Source organism: Lissotriton helveticus, chromosome 1_2 (assembly GCF_964261635.1).
Source record: "Lissotriton helveticus chromosome 1_2, aLisHel1.1, whole genome shotgun sequence".
NCBI lineage: Eukaryota > Metazoa > Chordata > Amphibia > Caudata > Salamandridae > Lissotriton > Lissotriton helveticus.
Genome location: NC_136058.1, coordinates 440,333,720 through 440,348,733, shown reverse-complemented (window position 1 = coordinate 440,348,733; position 15,014 = coordinate 440,333,720). Strand labels below are relative to the sequence as shown.

General features: G+C 45.3%; 1 protein-coding gene across 1 annotated transcript in view; it reads left to right on the top strand.

Annotated features, from left to right (window-relative positions):
- The window catches only part of LOC144807674 (uncharacterized), a 39,488-nt gene extending 25,593 nt beyond the window's left edge, over nt 1-13,895 (top strand). The window contains exon 2 of the mRNA XM_078673310.1: nt 7,613-13,895. Coding sequence (XP_078529436.1) covers nt 8,836-10,302 — 1,467 coding nt within the window. The 5' untranslated portion in view covers nt 7,613-8,835 and the 3' untranslated portion in view covers nt 10,303-13,895. The remainder of the gene's footprint in view (nt 1-7,612) is intronic.
- Nucleotides 13,896-15,014: the final 1,119 nt, after the last annotated feature.

Sequence of the window (15,014 nt, the reverse complement as noted above, 5' to 3'; positions counted from 1 at the left end):
CTAAGTCCGCGGATGTTCCAAGTTAACACCCCTGTTAATTCCATTGCAATGTTGATGCTGCATTACCACTATACGATTCAGAAAAGGGGGTGGTGATGAACAGAGTGTCTGAATTAAGCAGACCACTCTTACCCAGTCCAAAGATCAGGGCTTGATCCATCACCGTTATTTATCTCACTGCCCCATCCCAGCTCAGAACCTGGCTATATGCAAATTAGTCTGTCCCTGGCCCAGTGCATCATGGGAACAGGGCAGACCAAACTACCAAGCCAATTCTTCACCAGAAAGGAGACAAGCTACCGGGGACCGGTTTCTGGCATTTCAGCCTCTTCGGCCCTTGTAGTCTGGTCTGCCCTGTTCCCATGATGCACTGGGCCAGGGACAGACTAATTTGCATACAGCCAGGTTCTGAAACTGGGATGGTGCAATGAGCTAAAAAACGGTGTTGGATCTAGCCCTGATCTCTTGACTGGGTGAGAGTACTCTGCTTAATTCAGAGACTCTGTCCATCACCACCCCTTGTTGTAAATAATTTTGTCCACCCTAAGCGTGGAAGGGTATACTCAGATGTGAGTCCCTTGCTCATTGCACCATCAGGATTCAAGCAAGCCGGGCCGAAGACGCCTGAAATGGCAGAAACCGGTCCCCGGAAGCTTGTTTCCTTCCCAGTGTAAGAATTGGCTGTTGTAGTCTGGTCTGCCCTGTTCCCATGATGCACTGGGCCAGGGACAGACTAATTTGCATACAGCCAGGTTCTGAAACTGGGATGGTGCAATGAGCTAAAAAACGGTGTTGGATCTAGCCCTGATCTCTTGACTGGGTGAGAGTACTCTGCTTAATTCAGAGACTCTGTCCATCACCACCCCTTGTTGTAAATAATTTTGTCCACCCTAAGCGTGGAAGGGTATACTCAGATGTGAGTCCCTTGCTCATTGCACCATCAGGATTCAAGCAAGCCGGGCCGAAGACGCCTGAAATGGCAGAAACCGGTCCCCGGAAGCTTGTTTCCTTCCCAGTGTAAGAATTGGCTGTTGTAGTCTGGTCTGCCCTGTTCCCATGATGCACTGGGCCAGGGACAGACTAATTTGCATACAGCCAGGTTCTGAAACTGGGATGGTGCAATGAGCTAAAAAACGGTGTTGGATCTAGCCCTGATCTCTTGACTGGGTGAGAGTACTCTGCTTAATTCAGAGACTCTGTCCATCACCACCCCTTGTTGTAAATAATTTTGTCCACCCTAAGCGTGGAAGGGTATACTCAGATGTGAGTCCCTTGCTCATTGCACCATCAGGATTCAAGCAAGCCGGGCCGAAGACGCCTGAAATGGCAGAAACCGGTCCCCGGAAGCTTGTTTCCTTCCCAGTGTAAGAATTGACTGTTGTAGTCTGGTCTGCCCTGTTCCCATGATGCACTGGGCCAGGGACAGACTAATTTGCATACAGCCAGGTTCTGAAACTGGGATGGTGCAATGAGCTAAAAAACGGTGTTGGATCTAGCCCTGATCTCTTGACTGGGTGAGAGTACTCTGCTTAATTCAGAGACTCTGTCCATCACCACCCCTTGTTGTAAATAATTTTGTCCACCCTAAGCGTGGAAGGGTATACTCAGATGTGAGTCCCTTGCTCATTGCACCATCAGGATTCAAGCAAGCCGGGCCGAAGACGCCTGAAATGGCAGAAACCGGTCCCCGGAAGCTTGTTTCCTTCCCAGTGTAAGAATTGGCTGTTGTAGTCTGGTCTGCCCTGTTCCCATGATGCACTGGGCCAGGGACAGACTAATTTGCATACAGCCAGGTTCTGAAACTGGGATGGTGCAATGAGCTAAAAAACGGTGTTGGATCTAGCCCTGATCTCTTGACTGGGTGAGAGTACTCTGCTTAATTCAGAGACTCTGTCCATCACCACCCCTTGTTGTAAATAATTTTGTCCACCCTAAGCGTGGAAGGGTATACTCAGATGTGAGTCCCTTGCTCATTGCACCATCAGGATTCAAGCAAGCCGGGCCGAAGACGCCTGAAATGGCAGAAACCGGTCCCCGGAAGCTTGTTTCCTTCCCAGTGTAAGAATTGGCTGTTGTAGTCTGGTCTGCCCTGTTCCCATGATGCACTGGGCCAGGGACAGACTAATTTGCATACAGCCAGGTTCTGAAACTGGGATGGTGCAATGAGCTAAAAAACGGTGTTGGATCTAGCCCTGATCTCTTGACTGGGTGAGAGTACTCTGCTTAATTCAGAGACTCTGTCCATCACCACCCCTTGTTGTAAATAATTTTGTCCACCCTAAGCGTGGAAGGGTATACTCAGATGTGAGTCCCTTGCTCATTGCACCATCAGGATTCAAGCAAGCCGGGCCGAAGACGCCTGAAATGGCAGAAACCGGTCCCCGGAAGCTTGTTTCCTTCCCAGTGTAAGAATTGGCTGTTGTAGTCTGGTCTGCCCTGTTCCCATGATGCACTGGGCCAGGGACAGACTAATTTGCATACAGCCAGGTTCTGAAACTGGGATGGTGCAATGAGCTAAAAAACGGTGTTGGATCTAGCCCTGATCTCTTGACTGGGTGAGAGTACTCTGCTTAATTCAGAGACTCTGTCCATCACCACCCCTTGTTGTAAATAATTTTGTCCACCCTAAGCGTGGAAGGGTATACTCAGATGTGAGTCCCTTGCTCATTGCACCATCAGGATTCAAGCAAGCCGGGCCGAAGACGCCTGAAATGGCAGAAACCGGTCCCCGGAAGCTTGTTTCCTTCCCAGTGTAAGAATTGGCTGTTGTAGTCTGGTCTGCCCTGTTCCCATGATGCACTGGGCCAGGGACAGACTAATTTGCATACAGCCAGGTTCTGAAACTGGGATGGTGCAATGAGCTAAAAAACGGTGTTGGATCTAGCCCTGATCTCTTGACTGGGTGAGAGTACTCTGCTTAATTCAGAGACTCTGTCCATCACCACCCCTTGTTGTAAATAATTTTGTCCACCCTAAGCGTGGAAGGGTATACTCAGATGTGAGTCCCTTGCTCATTGCACCATCAGGATTCAAGCAAGCCGGGCCGAAGACGCCTGAAATGGCAGAAACCGGTCCCCGGAAGCTTGTTTCCTTCCCAGTGTAAGAATTGGCTGTTGTAGTCTGGTCTGCCCTGTTCCCATGATGCACTGGGCCAGGGACAGACTAATTTGCATACAGCCAGGTTCTGAAACTGGGATGGTGCAATGAGCTAAAAAACGGTGTTGGATCTAGCCCTGATCTCTTGACTGGGTGAGAGTACTCTGCTTAATTCAGAGACTCTGTCCATCACCACCCCTTGTTGTAAATAATTTTGTCCACCCTAAGCGTGGAAGGGTATACTCAGATGTGAGTCCCTTGCTCATTGCACCATCAGGATTCAAGCAAGCCGGGCCGAAGACGCCTGAAATGGCAGAAACCGGTCCCCGGAAGCTTGTTTCCTTCCCAGTGTAAGAATTGGCTGTTGTAGTCTGGTCTGCCCTGTTCCCATGATGCACTGGGCCAGGGACAGACTAATTTGCATACAGCCAGGTTCTGAAACTGGGATGGTGCAATGAGCTAAAAAACGGTGTTGGATCTAGCCCTGATCTCTTGACTGGGTGAGAGTACTCTGCTTAATTCAGAGACTCTGTCCATCACCACCCCTTGTTGTAAATAATTTTGTCCACCCTAAGCGTGGAAGGGTATACTCAGATGTGAGTCCCTTGCTCATTGCACCATCAGGATTCAAGCAAGCCGGGCCGAAGACGCCTGAAATGGCAGAAACCGGTCCCCGGAAGCTTGTTTCCTTCCCAGTGTAAGAATTGGCTGTTGTAGTCTGGTCTGCCCTGTTCCCATGATGCACTGGGCCAGGGACAGACTAATTTGCATACAGCCAGGTTCTGAAACTGGGATGGTGCAATGAGCTAAAAAACGGTGTTGGATCTAGCCCTGATCTCTTGACTGGGTGAGAGTACTCTGCTTAATTCAGAGACTCTGTCCATCACCACCCCTTGTTGTAAATAGCATTACCACTATACAGTAATTGTCTAGTCGCATGTCCAAGACTAATGATCACACCGCACAATCGAGAATAATACTCAGCACTTGCCAAACAACCCAACAGCCCCGTCCCCCCTCCACCCACAGCAACCCCCCAATCAGTTTGTGTCATAGCCCCCCCTAAATTACGCATAGCGCAAACACAATGAAAAGTTACAAACATTGGGAATCACCCCTGGAGGGCGTGGTATCCTGAGCATACACCCCTGTTTGCACAGGGTGGCTGTGCATTTCAGCCTAGGTTGCTAGCCACCAATCTTGATAACAACAAATTTATGTGGCAGCCAACGCGCAGGGCGCTCCGTGGAGATCAGCACAAGAGCCCAGCAATCTCAAGGGCACAAAAGAGCAACAACTGCAAACCAACAATGTTCCATAGTATGATACTCGTACAGCGAACCAACATAATCCTGTAACGGAAGTAAGAGCTCTCTATTTAAGTACAGAGGGTTTGAAAACGAGACTAGTAGAATCAATCATTGTCACTTAGGCGACCAACTTCATCCCCCAGCTGTGCATGTTTCCTCTTTGGCCTGGTACTGCAAACATGTTTTGCGAATTTCAAAGCAGACTTAGCGTCCGTAAAGTAATGAGTAGTACCATCATGCACCACTCGCAGTTTAGCTGGGTACAAAAGGGAGTACTTTATGTCGGCCTGCATTAAGAGCTTCTTAGCTGGGAGGAATTCCTTTCTGGACGCCTGCACCAGTGGGATGAAATCTGGGTAAAACGAGATGGCATTGCCCCTATGCGTTATTTCACCCTTCTCCCTTGCAAGACGCAGTATCAGATCCCTGTCCTGATAATTAAGTAGCTTGGCAAGGATCAGTCTTGGCGGTGCGCCCACAGGTGGTTTCTGACCCAGCGCCCTATAGGCACGCTCCACTGTGAAGACCTGAGACAAGTGTGGATCGAATAGTTCGTGCAATAGGACCGTGACAAAGGACTCCATCCTGTCAATGGCGGTGGACTCCGGAATACCAGTTATGCGCACGTTGCATCTACGGGAACGCGCCTCTAAGTCATCAGCCTTGGCGCGCAAAAGTTCAACCTCTTTCTCCATATTAGTGATATGCTGTTTGAACTCCTGCTGGAATTCGCAGCATTCCGTGCGTCTGTTTTCGAGACAGTCCAGGCGTGTTTCGTGTGTTCCGACCTGCGTTTTAACCGATTCAAGCTGAGACGTCATGTTGTCGAGTTTAGTGTCAATACTTCTAAGACTGGATCGCACCTCCAGCATTAGTGCCTTAATATCAATGTCTTGTTCAGTATCAGGCGCATTAAGCTCTGTATTGTCGCGAACCTTGTCATTTTGTCTAGCTTGACGTTTCTGCTCAAATGTGATCTTAGGTTGTTTCGGGTCGCCCTTGCCCATCGTTATTAATATAATAGGGACCCGGCCAGGAAGTAGTAAGTATGTAGGGGGTGATGCAGGCAAACGTGTGGCCGAGACTGTGGGCGCTATCAAACCCAGTCCTCCAATGTGCAGGACCAATGTTCACTTCCCCAGAGCCTTTGTAATGGGCCAGGTATGGGAAATTCTGCCAGCAGCTCACTATAAATCGCCGACCCCCCAGGAGGTCAATACTCGCCAGGCGAGATCAGCTGGCCAAGCGTCAGGTGCAATGCATCGCGCAGGCCCGGCACCAACGATGAGCAAATGATCCATATCCAAAAGGGTGTTCACCGCAACCCCTAGATGCGGCGAAAGCAATACTTTCGGCAGTTGAAGGCGGCGCAGACCACCTACCGTCTCTCCTGCCTGCGTCAACTGATCGAAGGATTATTCCGCGGTTCTCACCAGCACAATTATCGCACAGCACTCCCTCCGCCACTCGGGTCAGGTTCCCAAGCACTCACATCGGAAAGCGCGCGAAATGGCGGTGTCTCTGTTTAGCCCAATGATACGGCCACGTTGGTATAAGGTCAGCTCAATCTCTGTAGAGGCAGTGCTACAAATCCTCCCCGCATGACCACTTTCTGGTCATCCTGAGCGCGGATGTCCGGAACCCGCCGGTCAAAGTAATCAGATCTTCCCTCCGCTTTCAAGATGACGGTTCTCCAGGCCTCGCGAAGGTCAGGCAAACAGCACACACCACGGCCACAGCTTCACACCCCCCACAGAGATATGGTCGTCCGTTTATGCACGCGCCCAGCACACATCAGGCGGAGTGGCTCGCTCACCTACACGATGTCAGGGTCCCGAGTGTTTATCTCCGGTCTGCACAAATGGGCCTACCAGGCACCGGGCCGTAGTGTGACGCGTCCCCCAAGCAGGGCTCCGTCTCAGGCAGGCTCCGCACCTGCAGATCTTTCAAGGCCAATAACTTAATGTTGGTTCGCACCCGGAACGGCAAATCTTCACCTCAGCCGCCCCTCGCTCTCCGCAACCTCCGTGTCAGGATAGATGCGTGAACTTCGCATCCCAGGCAGGATTATGAACAGGATTAATAGCGCAGCCGGCGGAGCTCGCTTAGAAAGCGACCATGTCGCTGCTCGGCCAGCCACGCCCCCCCGATTAAACACATTTTTGAAAAAAATCAGGCAGCAGGCCAAGACTCCTCTGTGCCCCTCTGTGATCCTCGGTGCCCTGCAGCAGCCACCACACGAGCAGCACCAGCAGCGCCTTAGCTCCGCGTGCCGGCAGCGGCTGTTCCTGCCCCCACAGCAGATCCATAGAACTTAAAGCGCCTTCGGGAGCGGAAACCTGTCACAAAACAAACGGGCAGGCGTCTCAAGCTCCGCCCCGCTTGCTCATCAACTCCTCCTCGGCTCGGCCCCTCGGCTCTAACCGATATGCTCTGCACTCAACGCCGAATCACAGGCCGACAACGACTGTGAACACCAACAGAGGGAAGAATTGTGTGTTTCCCCCAGTTATTAAAAAAAACAGCATAAGTCTTAGCTGCTTCTGCTGCACCCAGAGTCTTATGCGACTTTTGAGTCTAATTTTTCTGTCTGGAAAAAGATTGTGGCCTCGTTTTCTGCACCCAGTAAATCCAGGTGCAGAAAAACCTAACAACTGATAATCAGGTGGAATAAAATGAACACATGAAAGTACGCCTTAATTTCATTGCCCTTGATTCATACTCTGGACCATAGTTGAGGGATAGGTCTAGGCATAGTCCTTGCAGCACACAATAGATTTGCGTGCGGCAGAGGCCAGAACTCAAAAGTCCGGAAACCAGATACAAGTAGGTGGTAACTCAGGGCAGGGGGAAAAAGCCTGTTGTCCGTGGAGGAGTCATTCCCTTCCCAGAAATCTGCATTACAAATGAATTAATAGTATATATTTTTTAAATATCTGTTTGGTGCCGGTCCATATGACTTTAATATCTGCCTTTGGGATTCTATGTTGCAACTCCATAGGGTACATGTATCCTTTGTGAGCTTAATAAAATGTTGAAAATTCTACAAATCCTCCCTCCTACATCCAAGTACTCTCATGCTACCATTCTACACTCTGCTCTGTCTGAAAAACAGCTCAACATTTTCAAAATTCTGCATTGATTTGGCTCTTAAGTTATATTTTTGGAAATGTACATGTATTAACTATTTAATTTTAATACTATAGGTGATTGAAATTACGGACGAAGAAAGCAAGATTTAGCACTAAGCAACTGAATGTCAGTTCCATAAGAAGGATTATTTTGAAAAACTGAAGGACATCCAGCATTATACGTTTAAACAATTTCCAAAAATCTAAGTGTGGCGAGGAAAGTACTATACCTGTAAGTGAAGTCTCTAATTTTGCATTTCATTAACCCAGAGCAAAGCCATATCTGTGCACACAGCCTCAGAAATAATGTAGGAAGACCACTTCAGCATCCTCATCTAAAATATTATCAGAAAGACAAATTACCTAAGCATGACAGAAGAACGTTCATCTAAAGCATCATGTAATTCTAGAGAGGAAGCACACACTGTATAAAAGAAAGTTACAACTAAAGGTTTCTTCTGGATACCATCAAAGAAAAGACGCTGAAAGAAGACTCCGAAGCTGACACGTTAACAACCAAAAGATTTGAAAATCACCTTTGTTCAACAACCGTTTTTAACCAGTTACTCAAGTTTGCGACTATCTGCCTCGGGATATAACACCTCGACCCACTCTGCTCACTCTTGCGAAAACCTTAAATATTCACCACTTTATTGTGTTCATGACCATCTCAGATTGTTTCATTTTTATTGTGTACTGTTCTGTAATTCTATGTAAATCGCCTCAACATTATCTGTTGTGCAGGAGTGATATGTAAAACTGTTAAATATAAAAATGGATTAAAGGATCACCATTGCGCTATAGCTATTGTAAATAAATCCTCGTCTTCAGAACTACAAACCTTAACCTTACACCAAACATAGAAAGGGTAGAAGGAACTGATGTTCTGCGACTAATGATCCACAATAGTACTCTGCACGTTCAAACGCCCTCAGTTACTGCCATTACATCAGTGCAAAAAGGTACTTCTCAGTTTAATCATTAAATATCAGACTAACACCTTATTATTGCATTGCTAAGAACCTATACAAATAGATTTGAGAAAAAATTCAGTCACAAATGAAGTTGCTGCCGGAGAGGCTATTACCTAAAGACTATTATCTGCTAGAAAAATTTCAACAGGTGTTACAGGGCTGCTTCCTGACATTTTTTGCTCAATTCAATTTAGAGATAAGTGCTGAACATTATCTAAACAAGCCCGACTCTAAAATCGAGGCAAAATAACCGAAGTTGGGGAAAAAAGTTACCTGTGCCAAAAAAGATACAGCCATAAATCTTATCTCACAGAATTTAACAGAATGCAAACTGGGGGAAACCACTCTCACTCTGTGGAAAAACCTTACCAGTGTGCTGAATGCCAAAAAAGTTTCAACCAAAAATCTTATTTCACTGAACATATGAGAATCCACTCTGGGGAAAACCCTTATCAGTGCTCTGAATGCCAGGAAAGGTTTTGTAACAAACAGAGTCTTTCTCGTCATCTAATAACCCACTCTGGCAAAAAACCTTACCAGTGCTCTGAATGCCAGAAATGTTTCATGTACAAAAACAGTCTCACTCAGCATAGAAGAACCCACACTGGGGAAAACCCTTATCAGTGCTCTGAATGCCCAAAACATTTCAACCGTAAATCACTTCTAACTGCACATTTGAGATTCCACACTGGGGAAAAACCTTATCAGTGCTCTGAATGTCAGGAAAGGTTTTGTAACAAACAAAGTCTTTCTCGACATGCAATAACCCATTCTGTGGAACAACCTTATCAGTGCTCTGAATGCCAGAAATGTTTCAGTATAAAAAGTAGTCTCAATCGGCACATAAGAATCCACACTGGGGAAAACCGTTATCAGTGCACTGAATGCCACAAATCTTTCAGTCAAAAAAGCTGTCTCACTCGGCATACAAGAACCCACACTGGGGAAAAACCTTATCAGTGCTCTGAATGCCAGAAATGTTTCAGTGAAAAAAGACATCTCACGCTGCATATAATAACCCACACTGAGGAAAAACCTTATCAGTGCTCTGAATGCCAGACATGTTTCAGTGAAAAAAGACATCTCACGCTGCATATAAAAACCCACACTAGGGAAAAACCTTATCAGTGCTCTGAATGCCTAAAAGATTTCAAACTTAAATCACTTCTAACTGCACATGTGAGAATCCACACTGGGGAAAAACCTTATCAGTGCTCTGAATGTCAGAAATGTTTCAGTGAAAAAAGAAATCTCACGCTGCATATAAAAACCCACACTAGGGAAAAACCTTATCAGTGCTCTGAATGCCCAAAAGATTTCAAACTTAAATCACTTCTAACTGCACATGTGAGATTCCACACTGGGGAAAAACCTTATCAGTGCTCTGAATGCCCAAAAGATTTCAAACTTAAATCACTTCTAACTGCACATGTGAGATTCCACACTGGGGAAAAACCTTATCAGTGCTCTGAATGCCAGAGATGTTTCAGTGACAAAAGCAGTCTCACTCAGCATATAAGAACCCACACTGGGGAAAAACCTTATCAGTGCTCTGAATGCCACAAATGTTTCAGTCAAAAAAACAGTCTCAATCAGCATATAAGAACCCACACTGGGGAAAAACCTTATCAGTGCTCTGAATGCCACAAATGTTTCCGTCAAACAAACAGTCTCAATAGGCATATAAGTGTCCACACTGGGGAAAAACCTTATCAGTGCTCCGAATGCCAAAAATGTTTCAGCCAAAAATCTCATCTCACTGAACATGTGAGAATCCACACTAGTGAATAGCCTTATCAGTGCTCTAAATGTCAGACAAGATTCAGAGGTAGAGATGGTTACAAGCGCCATAAGAAAACACCATCAAAATAATTCAGTTCTCCGAATGCCAGAAAAGCATCAATTTTAAACTCAATCTCACTCTATATGAACAGCCTCACTAACTATAAGCGACTCCATACTGATGTAAAACCTTATGAGTGCTCTGAATGCCAGAAAAGCTGCCGAGAAAAACGCTATCTCACCATGAGAAACTCCACACTAGAGAAAATCCTTATGCCATAAAAAGTTGAATCTGAAAGACAGTGTTCTGCTTCATGAGAGATCCCAATCTGGGGAAAAACCTTATGAGTAATCGAAATGCAAGCAATGTTTTTGTTACAAATTATTTCTCACTTGAAATGAGCGAACTCACACGGGGGAAAAAGCCTTATGTGTGTTCTGAATGTCAGATAAGGTTTAATCTTGAATACAATGTCATTTCACGAGAGAATTCGCACTGGACTAAAGCCATATACTGGAGGGGAAAGCCAGAAACGTTATACTCAGAAAGCAGATCTCACTAAACATGAGAAATGCATCCACACCAGATTTAAAGTAAGGCATATCTTGAGTTGCAGAAAAGCTTCTAACAACCTGACTTTACATGAGAGAGCACATATTGTAGTTTCAATAGAATTCATCAAGAAACTCTTGCAGGATAACTTAGGCTTGCCGCATGCAACCTCGAAAGAAATTTCCGTCCTGGAAATATTTTTAATTGCAACAGAATCCACAATTTGAGTATCTGAAAGTTGCAAAACTCTCCAGGTCTTTACTTTACACAGAGAAGTGTTAGTGCTTGCAAAAATCAACTAATTGCCCAACAAATCACAATAATAATGTCTTAAATTTTACTCCACCCAAAAGGTTTCTAATCACCCTTGTTTCTTAACATATGACTGATATCTATTTTTTCATGATAAGATTAAGCCTATGCGGAGATCCCTCTCCCTTCTCCAACCTGAGTTCACAGTAGTGACGGATGCGTCACTCCTGGGTTGGGGCAGCCATATGGGAATGGCAGAGATCAAAGGCCTTTGGTCTCTGGCGGAGTCCAGGCACCACATCAACCCTCTGGAGCTCCGGGCGATTCGTCTTGCATTGAAGGCATTCCTTCTTTCTTTCAAAGGAAGAGTGTTGCAGGTGTTCACGGACAACACCACCGCCATGTGGTACTGCAACAAACAGGGCAGGGTGGGGTCGTGGACCGTATGTCAAGAGGCTCTTCGCCTTTGGACATGGCTGGAACATCAGGGCATATCTCTGGTAGTTCAACACTTAACAGGTTCACCGAACGCAAGGACGGACAAACTCAGCCGCCAGTGCATGATGGATCACAAATGGCATCATCACTCGAAGGTCGTGCTAGGTCTCTTTCAGTAGTGGGGAGGTGCCTTTGAATATGTGAAAGGGACACTGCCTGTTCTTCTCTATATTTTCATATATATATTTTTTTTATTATCCTCTCATAAGCTCAGAAGAAGATTACCTCCACCAGATTCCTGTAACAGACTGTCCATTGGACATGGTCCAAACATCCTACACTTATTCATACAAGATTGGGCACTCTGATTCAGGTGCACTGACCTCTCTATATCCTTAGACATATGGGACTGACCGCTTGCAACAGGATACATGCGTAGTACAAGGGACATGGTTTACACACCCATCACTCATTTCTACTATGGGCAATCTGGTTTTCGGGTGTGCTGATTTTCCTAATGGTTCTTTCGCCCTTGGGTATACAGCGCTGACCCTTTAAAAACACATGCCAGTACATCGTGGTATTTGCATTTAACTTCGATGGAGGCCCGTCTTTAGTGATTCTATTCCACGTGAAAAAGTGGCTGTGTGTGACAGAGGCAAGAAAGCCTTCAGCATTTAGTGCGCGTTCATTCACATTCATGCTGCCGGCATGGGACTACATTTCCCAAGTACTCGTGGTCACATGACTGCATCAGAGTAATGCGATTATACAACCTGAGTCAGTAGCCACACACCAAATTCGGCTTTAGCTAGCTCCGGATCCTCTATTCGAGCAACAGCGATTACTCTGGACACCGTCCTCCATCTGCTGTGGTATAACGGATTGCTGGCTCACCGTATACAGTTATGGGTCTCTGACCCTACGTTTGTTATATCTGTAATTTTTTCTTCACTGAGTTCCCTGTATACAGAAATGGGTCCCTGAACCTACCTTTTTGTTTAACTTGAATCTTTTGTGCATTGAGCGCGTCTTTTCATTTTTTTATTGTTATGAAAACGTAAAGAATGCTGTATTCATGTTAAAGATATGTTAAAGATATGGAAGTGTCAAAGCACACTCTCTCATGTCGTAGGAAAGTTCTCAGTGCACTTGTGGCAAGGCTTGTGTCTTGAAAACAAAGCACACTGCCCCAATGCAGAGGTCAACTATTTTAAGCCCATTTACTCCACTGCATTTGTTTGTGTTAGGCCAACTAGCTCTAAGTGTCTTTTTTTCCCCCACAACACCACATGTTTCCTTTGGAAGTTACTGCACTAGGTTCTGCCTTTGTTCACCCTGTGCTGCCGCAACACAAGCCTGTTATGAGGCAAGAGCCATCAAAAACATTGATACACAAACTTCAAGGCAGACACACGACTGCCTCCACGGTCTTGGCGTGTCTCCCCGTAGTGTTAACCACCATTACGCTGCCCGCTTGTCTCGATAAACCTTAGTGACATCTGAATACATGCTCGGAGAATGTATTAGGGACTTTACAGCCATACGAAAATACCTCAGTCACTATTGCAGACACCACCTATGAGTATATGGACAGTTTTTAATCTACATGGGCACACTTTTTCTTTACACTTGTTCTGAAATGCCTAGAACTGTTACAGCCTTCCAGAAGACTTATTTTCTTACCATGCTCACCTTCCTATAATTCTTTATTAGGGCGGAGAGTCACCCAGAGCCGCATGCCACGGTGAGTTGAGGCACATTTTCCGACGTAGGCGGATTAACCTTTTTAACAGTATATTATTATTGTAGTGAATCTTGTTGTCTATAAATTATTTAATTTTTCACCTATACTAAGAATAACAGACATTGACTATACAGTATATGGTTGTGTCCCGTTTGGACGGGTTTGTATGTCCTGGACTGAATAGCTTTGAAATGTAACGCTAGCACAGTTGTTCAAATGTTTGACCTCGATTTTTTCAAACCATTCTTATATTTCCTATATATGTATTCTTTTTGGTACCACCAGTGAATTAACCACTCTATGAAGATTAATATGATCACTGGATGGTTTTGTATATTAAAACCCTTCTTTATACTTATATTGGTTCATACACCATTTTTAGGTCTCGCCTGAGCTAGGCCGCATGCGTTGCTCTGCGAGGCTTTTAGTAAGGGCTTTAAACACTGAACACACTCTTGCGCGTGTGCTTATTTATCCTTGCTGTCTCTCTTTATCACCTTCCACTTTTCTGCCTTTCCCTCTCTTGCTTTGGGACCTTTTCAATGTTTAACAAAAAGCTGTAAAACCTGCTGACCGATCTTTGTACTTTTAATAAAGCGTTTTTTTAAATCACCCTGTGCCTGGAAGCTGATGAAGATTGGAGTACGAATAACCCCTGAAAAATGGACCTGGTCTGCCAGTTTCTAAGCATTAACCAAGGAGAAATGTATTCTGTGATAGCTTGGAGAGATGAACTGACCAGTCAGAGATCCCATGGCAGCTCTGTGGAGACTCAAATTCACGAGCTCCTTCTTGGTTGCCATGCCCTCTGACCTTTTGCAGGCGACATAGTTCATTTTAAATCCCTCCTTGCACAAAAAATTTCAGAATGCCTAAGAATCCATTCTTTTGAGGTCCAGAGCGTGGGGTCTGTCTTCTATATCTATGCGTTTTAATACCAAATAATGAAAGAGCCTAGATTTTTGCACCATATAGGTCAAGGTAGTTTACAAGAATGATGCGTGCCCCTTGTATCTGTTCCCTGCGGCGTGTGCATCATTCCAGGAATCCGACCCAGAGCTGGAGGCTCCCACCACATTCCTGTGCCTTGGTAGCCTGGTTCATCAAATTGTTGCCTTCTGAAATATTAAACCCCGGTTTGTCCAAAATGCCTTCAGTATTGATACAGTGCCAATTTATTCCTTTACATTTACTTTCCAGTTTGCCCAGTAACATTTTCTTTTTGGGAGGAGGCATGTTTTTGATAATTCAAATGTAACTCCTGTAAAGGCGCACATTTCCACAGAAGATATTGCATTCACAGTGTATCCTTCCTGGTATATGGGAGATGCGTGTGGGCCGGAACGTTTTTCAAACGCATCCAATTTTCTTTTGTATATTTAGAAAGCTTTTTTCGTAACCTTGTGCTTCCAAACATGAATTGTATTAAAAATAGAAGCCTTGACTGAGCCAATAGACTCTTCGATAAATATTGTATGCTGTGTTTTTCTATGCCAGGCGCACAACATATAGACTGTTCACACACTTTCTGTAGTATGCTTCGTTCTGGGCAGATAAATTCTAAGCCCCACCCTGCTTTTATCCTCATGTTAGTGAAGCCCGATGTAAACAGTAATTGTAATGTATTTAGATTTATATAACGCTTACTACCCCTGACGAATTTTGAAGCGTTTTTTCGGCAAGTAGCACGCTACTCCAGGGTCCAAAAATGATTAGTGGTGAATTAGTATT